At 33.5% G+C, this 11,129-nt stretch overlaps 1 protein-coding gene across 5 annotated transcripts in view; it reads left to right on the top strand.

The window, feature by feature from the left end:
* Window positions 1–11,129, top strand: part of NAALADL2 (N-acetylated alpha-linked acidic dipeptidase like 2) — a 1,333,736-nt gene that overhangs the window by 453,969 nt on the left and 868,638 nt on the right. For 2 of the 5 annotated variants that reach the window (XM_019463212.2, XM_019463207.2), the window contains one exon: window positions 5,053–5,089. The exons of the other annotated variants lie outside the window; for them this stretch is intronic. Coding sequence is in view for 1 of the 2 variants with exons in the window: in XM_019463207.2 (XP_019318752.1) it covers window positions 5,053–5,089 (37 nt within the window). In the remaining variant the exon portion in view is untranslated. The remainder of the gene's footprint in view (window positions 1–5,052; window positions 5,090–11,129) is intronic. 5 annotated transcript variants of the gene reach the window in all.

The following is an 11,129-nucleotide window of genomic DNA, read 5'->3' as shown; positions in this document are numbered from 1 at the left end:
GATAAAATCTTAAAAACCTTAAAATTTTATGTTAATGCTAACCAGTAATTTCTGATGATCTAATAAAATATTTTAATTCAGAAATAAACTTTTATATACAGGGTAGGGTAGAATTATTTTTACAGCACAGAATTATCTGTAATGTAATCTAAAATATATATACTGTATGCTTTCAAATAAATTAAAAGTCATAAAAAATAATTAAAGGAAATATGGCAAAATTTTAACAAAGATCACATCTTCAGTGGAGTCCTTGGCTTTTTTTTTTTTGAATTGCATAACAGTTTTGCATATGTGTATAATTTTTTTTCAATGATTATATGTTACTTTTAAAATTAGGGAAAAATTTACTAAAATTGTAGAAAAATTAATAGAATAATTAACAATAACTATATAACTAAAAATTAATAGAATAATTAACAGTAGAAATTGTTGAATATGTTTGAATATGGAGGGAGAGGGAGGGGTGACTAAAGAAATAACTTTAAAAAAAAATTTTTTTTAATATTTATTTTTGAGACAGAGAGAGACAGAGCATGAATGGGGGAGGGGCAGAGAGAGAGGGAGACACAGAATGGGAAGCAGGCTCCAGGCTCTGAGCCATCAGCCCAGAGCCTGATGAGGGGCTCGAACTCACGAACCATGAGATCGTGACCTGAGCTGAAGTTGGACGCTCAACCGACTGAGCCACCCAGGCTCCCCAAGAAATAACTTTTAAAGTCAGATATAATATCAGATAAAAATATCATTAGCAAAAGAAAAACACTAAAAATAAATTTGAATTCTGAGAATATAAAAAAGCAGATAAAATGGCAAAGACTTAAATATATATGACAGAAGGTTTAATATATATGAGATATTTACCTTTTCTCAAAAACATCAGTGGGTAAGGTAGTAAATGTTCCAACCAATATATACATAAAGGCCATGAACAGACAATTCACAAAGGAGGAAATACAGGGATTAAAAAAAAAAAAGTATATGTAACCTGGTTTACAATCAAACAAATGAAAATTACAACAGCAAGAAAGAGTCATTTTTTACATTCCTTTTTTCTTTTATTTATTATTACTTTTTAAATGTGTAGTATAATTAACATATAGTGTTATATTAGTTTTGGGTGTACAATATAGTGATTTAAACAATTCTACATATTACTCGGTACTCATCATGATACGGATACTCATTAATCCCCATCACCTATTTTCATCTGTCTCTCCACACACCTCCTACTCTGATAATCATCAGTTTATTTTCTATAGTTCAGTGTCTGTTTCTTGGATCTCTCTCTCTCGGTTTCCCTTTGCTTTTTTTTTTTTTTTTGTTTGTTTCATATATAAATGGAATTATATAGTATTTGTTTTTCTCTGACTGAGTTATTTCACTTAGCAGTATACTCTCTAGCTCAATCCCTATTGTTGCAAATGACGAGATGCCATTCTTTTTTTTTTTGGCTGAATAATATTCCATTGTGTGTATATATACACCACATCTTCTTTATCCATTCATCTACTGATGGACACTTGGGCTGCTTCCATTTTTTGGCTATTGTGGGCAATGGTGCTATAAACACAGGGGCACACAGGGGTGCATGTATCTCTTTGATTAGTGTTTTTGTATTTTTTGGGTAAATACCCAGTAGTGCAATTACTAGATCGTAAGGTAGTTCTATTTGTAACATTTTTTAAAAAGATTTTATTTTTAAATAATCTCTACACCCAACATGGGGCTCAAATTCACAACCCCAAGATCAAGAGTTGCATGCTCTACTGACTGAGCCAGCCAGGTACCCCTATTTTTAATTGCATGAGGAGATTCCATACTGTTTTCCACAGTGACTGCACCAGTTTGCACTTCCACCAACAGTGCAGAAGGATTCCTGTTTCTCCACATCTTTTCCAACCCTTATTTTCTTGTGTGTGTTTTTGATTGTAGCCATTCTGACAGGTATGAAGTTATATCTCATTATGGTTTTGATTTGCATTTCCCTGATGATGAGTGATGGTGAGCATCTTTTCATGTGACTGTTGGCCATCTGTATATCTTCTCTGGAGAAATGTCTATTCATGTCTTCTCCCCATCTTTTAAATTGAATTATTTATTTTTGGGGGATGTTGAGTTGTATAAGTTCTTTATATATTTGGATACTAATGCTTTATCAGATATGTCATTTGCAAATAACTTCTCCCATTCAGTATGTTGCCTTTTAGTTTTATTGATTGTTTCCTTTGCTGTGCAGAAGATTTTATTTTGATGTAGTTCCGTAGGTAAATCCCACTTGATTGTGGTAAATGATTTTTTCAATGTATTGTTGAATTTGGTTTGCTTGTATTTTGTTGAGGATATTTGCATCTATATTCATCACATATATTGGCCTGTAGTTTTCTTTTTTTGTTAGTGTCTTTATCTGGTTTTTGTATCAGAGTAATGCTGGCTACATAGAATTAATTAGAAAGTTTCCTTTATCTTCTATTTTTTTGGAATAGTTTGAGAATAGATCTATAAACCCTCTTTAAATGTTTGGTAGAATTCACCTGTGAAGCCTTCTGGCCCTGGAGTTCTGTGGGCTGAGAGTTTTTTTGATTACTGATTCAACTTCATTGCTGGTAATCAGTCTCTTCAGATTTTCTATCTTCCTGATTTACTTTTGGGAGATTCCATGTTTCTAGGAATTTATCCATTTCTTCTAGGTTGTCCAATTTTTTGGCATATAATTTTTTATAATATTCTCTTACAATCTTTCTGTCTCTGTGGTGTCGGTTATTTCTCCACTTTCATTTCTTAGTTTATTTATTTGAATATTCTCTTTCTCTCTTATTGTTTGTTTGTTTGTTTATTTATGATGAGTCTGGCTAAAAGTTTATCAACTTTTTTGATCTTTTTAAAGAACCAGCTCCCAGTTTTATTGATCTTTTCCATTGTGTTTTTGTTTGTTTTGTTTTTTGTTTTTGTTTTATTTTTGTTTTTTTGCTTTGGTTTTAGTTTCAATTTTCTTTATTTCTGCTCTAATCTTTATTATTTCCTTCCTTCTACTGGTTTTAGGTTTTATTTGTTGTACTTTTTCTAGTTTGTTTATATGTAAGTTTATGCTGTTTATTTGGGATTTTTGTTGCTTTGTGAGGTAGGCCTGTATTGCTGTAAACTTTCCTCATAACAGATTTTGCTGTATCTCAAAGATTTTGGACAATGGTGCTTTCATTTGTGTACTTTCCAAATTTTTTCATTTGTGTACTTTCCAAATTTTTTCTTGATGTCTAGTTTCATAGTGCCTATGGTCAGAAAAGATGCATGGTATGATTCAGATCTATTTGAATTTGTTGAGACTAGATTTGTGTCCTTATATGTGATCTATCCTGGAGAATATTCCATGTGCACTTGAAAAGAATGTATATTCTGTTTTAGGATAGAGTTTTCTGAATATATCTGTTAATATCCATCTGGTACAGTGTGCCATTCAAAATCACTGTTCCCTTGTCTGTCTGGATGATCCAGCCATTGTTGTAAGTCAGGTGTTAATGTCCCCTACTATTATTTTATTACTCCTGAGTATTTCCTTTATGTTTATTATTGATTGCTTTATGTATTTGGGTGCTCCCATCTTGGGTGCATAAATATTTACAATTGTTATATCTTTTTGTTGGATTGCACCTTTTATGATTGTATGGTATCCTTTATTGTCCTTTGTTACAGGCTTTGTTTTAAAGTCTATTTTGTCCAATATAAGTATTGCTACTTTGGCTTCCTTTTTACTCCATTTGTATAATAAATGTTTCTCCATCGTGTCACTTTTAGTTTGCATGTGCGTTAATTCTGAAATTAGTTTTTTGTAGACAGCATATAGATGGGCCTTCTTTTTTTTTAATTCTTTCTGTCACCCTTTGTGTTTTGTTTAGAGTTTTTAGGCCATTTACATTCAAATAAATTATTGATACATGTGTATTTATTCCTATTTTTTATTTGTTTTATGTTCTTTTTGTTTTGTAGTCCCTCTTTGTTCCTTTCTTCTCTTGTTCTCTTATGATTAACTGGCTTTCTTCAGTGAAATATTTGGATTCTTACTCTTCATTTTTTGCATATCTATTACTATTTTTTTTATTTGTGGTTATCATTTAGTTTATATATAATATATTCTGCATATAGCAGTGTATATTAAGTTGATGATTGCTTAATTTTGAACCCATTCTTTACTCTTCTCTTTCCCACATTTCAAATATTTGGTATTATATTTTACTTTCTTTTATTTTGTGCTTCTCTTGATTGATTTTTACAGATATACTTAATTTTCTTGCTTTTGTCTTCCTATTTTTCTCACTCTTTTTTCCCCTGCTCACATAGTACCCCTTAACATTTCTTGTAGGGCTGGTTTAGTGGTCATGAATTCTTTTACCTTTTTTTGTCTGTGAAACTCTTAATCTCTCCTATTCTGAATGATAGCCTTGCTAGATGGAGTATTCTTGCCTGTAGTTTTTTTTTCCTTTTCAGCACTTTGAATATATCATGCCACTCCCTTCTGTCCTGCAAAGTTTCTGTTGAAGAATCAGCTGATAGCCTTATGGGGTTTCCTTTGCATGTAACTATCTTATTTTCTCTTACAACCATTAAAATTCTTTCTTCATCACTATTTACTGCCATTTTAATTACTATGTGTCTTGATGTGGACCTCCTTGGGTTTAATTTGTTGAAGAATCTTTGTGCCCCCTGATTTTGGATCTCTGTTTCCCTTCCCAGGTTCAGGATGTTTTTAGCTATTATTTCTTCAAGTGCATTTTCTGCACCACCACCCCGTCTCTCCCTTCTCCTTCTGGTATCCTTATAATGCAAATGTTATTATGCTTGAAGATGTTGCTGAGTTCTCTAAGTGTGTTCTCATTATGCAATATTTCTTTGTCTCTTGTCTGTTCAGCTGGTTTCCTTTCATTATTCTATCATCCAGATCACACTGATACATTCCTCTGCCTCCTGTAGCTTACTATTTATTCCATATTTTGTATTTTTAATTTTATCTATTGAGTTTCCCACCTCTGATATGTTATTTTTTATCTCTTTGTTAAGGTTCTCATTGATGTCCTCCACTCTTTTCTCAAGTCCAGTGAGTATCTTTATGATCATTACTTTAAATTTTCGATCAGGTGCATTACTTATTTCTGTTTTGTTTAGATCTCCTGCTATGATTTTGTCCTCTTCTTTCATTTGGGACATATTCCTCTGTTTCCTAATCTTGTCTACCTCTCTGTGTCTGTGTCTGTGTTTTAGGAAAGTCAGCTACGTATTCTGCTCCTATACCTAGTGGCTTTATGAAAAAGAGATCCTGTTATTCAGTATCCCCTCTTCACTAGAACCTGGCACTTCAGGAGAGTATCCTATGTATGTTGCTTGCACCGTGCTGTTGTGTCTAAATCGCTTTTCCTTTCAGTCCAGTCTTCTGCAGTGTCTGTCTGCCTGTTCTGCTCTGTGCTTGCTCTCTGTGATGTTAGTGGAACTCAGGCAGGCTAGCTCTGAGGGGGCTTGCCTGAGGGGAACTCAAGGGTGGGACAGCAGTATTAGCAAAATGTACAATGAGCTAGTTTTAGGCCAGATCTTCCAAAGGAGAGCACATAGTGGAGCTGGGGTTGTGGTGTATTTGCACTGATCCCAGGGCCCAGACCAGCAGACATGGAGTGAGTCCTTGGGAGAACTTGTTGGCAGGGTATACTGATAGTAGGTTAGGTGGCAAGTGTCTGTGCAGCACTGCCTTCCACAGGTGGCCCTGTGTTTATACTGCAGGATAGAGGAGGAAAATGGCATCTGCCATCTCCTTCATTCCCAGAGAAGTCCCCCAACATGCTCCAAAATCCATATAAACAGATTCCTCTACTGTTGCCTCAGGAATGCTTCTATGTTACCTCTCTGTGGGCTGCTGTCTCTTTAAGGGTGAGGACTCAGCTATCCCTCCTCCTCCAGGCACACCTAGTGCTGAATCAGCTGACCTTTGAAGCTCCAGGTTCCAAGTCTCCCTGGTTATGCAAACTCACAGAATTCAGCCCTTCTGGTTTTCAAAGCCAAACTTTATGGGGATTTGTCTTCCCCAGGTAGGCTTCCTGGTACAAGAGACAATTTCTCTCCCCTCTCTGTGCTTGCAGCTTCCTCCCTCCTATGGGGAGCTCCCCACCAAGTGGTTTCCGCCTTCCCTAACCTGCAATGCAGTTTCTCTACATGGAGTTGTGGAGTTTGTTCTGCCAGTCTTCAGATGTTCTCTAGTTTATTTACATGGTTGTGAGTGATATCTAGTTGTAAACATGAGACAGGGTGAGCTTAGGGTACTGGTACTCTGCCAGGTTCCCAGCCTCCATCTCATCACATTTCATGGGTGAGCAAAAAATTATAAACCCAATACTGGCAAGAGTATGCGGGCATATTTTGTTGATAAAGTATAACCAGGACAATTTTTGCCTAGAAATTTAGAAGCCACACTGATTACTTAAAAATCTTCTACTTTCTGTCTCAGTAATTTCACTTCTGGGAGTCATAATATTTCTAAAGTATTGTGAAACTATGAAAATATGGTCATTATTATGTTATATATTAGAAAAAATAAAGGTAATGGATAATTAGGTTAGAATTCATTCACTTTTTACTTGCTGGAATGCTATTTAACTATTAAATTGGTCAGGAAATAAATGCACACCTATACACACACATACATATACATACATACATACATACATACATGCATATATACATACATACATTCACATATCACACACATATATAAGCACAGAGGTATATTTATATGATTATGTTAATTGTAAACATCAAGATTAAAATAGGTTATGTACTTTATGCTTACATTTATATGAAATATTTATGTGAAAACAAGACTGGGGGAGGTAAGTTACAAAGTATTACTTCCTTGGTATTCAATATACAAATGGAGGATATTCCTAATTTTTTTTTGTTTTTTCTGAAATTTTATAATCTGGTTATTCTAATTTTTAGGTAAATTAAATGAAGAAAGAAAAGAAAGAATAAAGGACAGGAGGGAAGGTGGGAGGGAGGAAGATTTATGTTTTCCTCCAGTAAACATAACATTGATTGGATTAAGTGAATTTAAGATGCGACATTAATAATAGTTTGAAGAAGGCAAGGAGGGTTGTCTGTGATCGTTAACTTTGCTCTAAAAAGGAACATAAAAAATATTCCTTTTATTTTCTGAAAAAAAAAGGACAGTTCTGCTTCTATGTATTTTTTCCCCTTTGTATTTCTAATAGAGAAATTGTATATAGCAACAGAGCTCTAGCATTAAAAATATGTGGGCATCAGGGATATCAAATAATTATGTAGGGGGAAAAAAAGTGACTTGGCTATTATTTCAAATCATCTACTTCCTTTAGTTTGTGCCATTTTCTGGAATTTGTAAGTCTAGTTATCTACTCTAGCTTTGCATTTCTAAGCGTTTCCTCCCGAGTGAATGTAGCTTTTATTACAGCTCTCCAAATCTATGGTCCTTGAGCCCATATGAATTAGCACTAAAAACATGTTTATAATTTTGGAGTAAAATAAGATTATATATTCAAAATTTAATATAAGGCCTTTTCACTTACTAGTATCCTTCAGTTTCTTAGCACATCAAAATTACAGGCTTGTTTATACATGTGGGCGCAACCCAAGACTGTCTGAAAATTTTCCTGTGAGTTTCACATGAAGGAAGTAGTTTTGTGATATCTAGAAGGGAAATATGTCATATACAGTTAGGGTTAAAATTTTAAAAAAATCAGCAAATTTCAAAAAGCCATTTGAAAAGTATACTAATACATTTGAAAAAATAATATCATTTCTTCAGTAAACACTTAGGGTATTTCTTGGCATATCTATATCTATATCTATATCTATATCTATATCTATATCTATATCTATATCATCTATATCTATATCTATATCTATATCTATATCTATATCATCTGTATCTATCGTCTATTTATCTATCTATGTATATACTGTACATATTATTTTATGACTGGAAAAATAGCTTAAATTTTATTTTTTTCAGCTTTTTCATCTATAAATTAGAAATAATAATAGTATGTAGCTGTATTTTATTAAGGTGTTATGAGATAATACACATGAAGTGCTTAGAAGAGTGTCTGGCAAATAAAAGGGTTAAAGAAATGTTCACTGTTGTTATCATTACTATTTTTGATTGCCAGGATATGTTGACTTTTTTTAAATTAAATATTACATTTTGGAAGTTTGTTGCATAATGGCAAAAGCACTGTTTAAGCTAGAATAATATATTTCAGTGTAACTAATACCTTACATTTCAATAGGAAGAAAATCATATTATTTCATTTTATTCTCATAGTTAGATATTAAATCAGAAAAATAAAAAAAAAATCTATGATTATACAGTTAATAAATGGCATATGTGAGACTTAAGTTCTAATTTTGGCATTTCTTCCCAGATACTCCATTGTGACTTTTTAATCTGAATTTACTATTTAATTAATCATTTAAATATATAATTTTATAAAAATACAATCCTAAATCATTCTGGAGGCAGAAGACCCATAAAGACACTTGAATGTTTATACTTGAAATCAGTATATACAACTGTGTTATAAAAGTGAAACTAATTTGATAATTTTGTTTACTTAAATCTATAATCTCATGCTTGATACAGTGGCCAGGGGTTGAAAGTGTCAGCTGTGAAAATGTAAATTACTGAAGTGTATTTTAGGGAGAAGTGATGGTGTTCAGACTTACCAATCATGTGGCAAATAATTAATATGTATCAGGGACTGTAATTTCAGATAATATGGAGAATTTTTCAATCATTCCCAAACTATTTGTGTGCATTATCTGAGATACACTGCTTGATAGAGATTCTCAGAAATACATGAACCCTATTTCTATGATACCCTAGTCGCAATAGGAAAATGTGGTTAGCCAGCCTGAAACCTCTATCTTACTTATTTTTTTAAAATTTTATTTATTTATTTTAAGAGATAGGCAGAGAGAGAGAGGGAGAGAAAGAATCTCAATTAGGCTGCACGCTGTTGGCACAGAGCCTGAATCCGTGAGAATATGACTTGAGCTGAAATCAAGTGTCGGATGCTTACCTGACTGAACCATCTAGGTGTCCCTGTATCTTACTTCTGATGGCAAAAGTGAGACTAACAGACAGAAATTATAGGTTGGCAGGTTTATGCATAATATAAAAAAGTTGTTTCTAATTGCTCATGCCTATGAGTTTACTCATAAGGTAAATCCCTATTGTAAAATGTGTAAACACATGCTTCATGCCCTCTCTGCAGAGATGTTTTAGACTAGCGTCAGGCTAAAACTGTAGAGTTGGGCTAGACCCTTCAACTCTGAATTCTAGTATTCTAATAGAGTAGATATTAGCCAAAATAGAGTCAAGAAATACTCCTTAATTGGTTTGATAGACATCAACAAAAATGATTGTTTTCTTAAACCTCTTTAAGAATTTCATAGTAATAAGACTCAATAATCAGTAGTGTTCTAAAGTTTTTGAAATAGTTGTTTGTACATTATCTCACTTAATGTACCTTTTGAAATTCATTAATTTTAATTTTTATATCCAAACTTTCTATTTACTTCTTCCAATTAATGTATTTGCAACTTTACCAAAATTTGATCTGAAAATATGCAATGTTCACATTTTGGCATTGATTTTAGAATTTTGCACACATTTTGACTGATTTTTTTCCCCTAGAATATAGTGGAAGTTGTTTCATTCAATACTTTCATGGCTGGCATTTGTTGATTTATTGAAAAAGTCATTTTTAAGTGAGAAATCTTACAAATGATGAATATATACCTAATTTTTATGTATCAATCTATCTATGTTAATCAGTGCACATTTATTTACTATATTTGGGGTCCATTGATTGAATTTCCACATAGCTCATCTTCCTTGCATTAGTCACATTGAGATGATTTGCAGTTTTGTTAATTTCATAGTGGGACATAACTCAAGAAACTTCTGAAGTAGTCTGAATGAAGAATGCTTCTGGACCCCCCCCTTTCCCTCTTCCCTGTGTATCAGTTAGGAATGCTTCAATTGCAAATAACCAAATACATCTTCTATAGCTTACATAAATTCCCTCCTTCTTTCTTCCTTCCCTCTTTCCAAATTTCCTTTTTTTCCCCTTAATTCATTCCTTCTTTCCATTATCTTATTAAAGAAGTTTGGAGGTAAGTGATGGGTGACATTAGGATAATCACAATCTTTCTGAACTTCTTCTGGCCTTGACCCTATAGTCAGTCACGAATGGGTGCCACGGGTCCCAACATTAGGATTATGTTCTAAATGCATATTTCCTCCTTATGAAGAAAGCAACATTTTCTTACTTGCCACCAATTAATGAATGTTTATGTGTCATTGATCAAAATGGTGCAAGATGACTCTTATCAGTTTGCTAGTATTTTAGCTGACCCAACCCTGTGAAGTCTTAGAACGGATAGTCTGGGAATGGGTGTTGGGTTAGCAAAGCAGCAATATCTGTCAATCCTATCTTTTACTAACTTCTCTTTTCTGAACTACTCTAAAGTACTTAATTTTCATAGATTCAACTACTTTTTGCTACTTATCTTTTGTTAGTATTTGTAGAAATTAAGTTGCATAATTATAATATTATATACAACTGGAAAATGAGTGTTTTGAGAATAAATATAAATGGATTTTGGCAAGCATGCAGCTCACTGATAAGATGAGAAGTGTATGGGGGTGCTTGGGTGGCTCAGTTGATTACACATCCAACTTAGGCTCAGGTCATGTCTTGCGGTTTGTGGGTTTGAGCCCAGCATTGGGTTCTGTACTGACAGCACAGAGCCTGGAGCCTGCTTCAGATTCTGTGTTTCCCCTCTCTCTCCGCCCCTCCCCTGCTCATGCTCTAACTCTCTCTGTCTCTCAACAATGAAGAAATGTTAAAAAAAAAAAAAAAAGAAGTGCATGGGTATATTGAAGAATCACTACTGGCTGGGAGAATTCAGTGTTTCCTGGAAATCAGTTGAATGTATTTTAGAGGGAGATTTATAGGTAATCCAGGAATGGGATTAAGTGGTGACTGGCTAAAATGTACATTCCAAAAGCCCTAATTTAAATCCAGAGCAATGCAAAATAGATAATT

This window comes from Panthera pardus, unplaced genomic scaffold (assembly GCF_024362965.1).
Source record: "Panthera pardus isolate Hobbes unplaced genomic scaffold, ASM2436296v1 HiC_scaffold_16, whole genome shotgun sequence".
In the NCBI taxonomy this organism is placed as follows: domain Eukaryota; kingdom Metazoa; phylum Chordata; class Mammalia; order Carnivora; family Felidae; genus Panthera; species Panthera pardus.
This window is presented reverse-complemented; position numbering and strand designations above follow the sequence as displayed.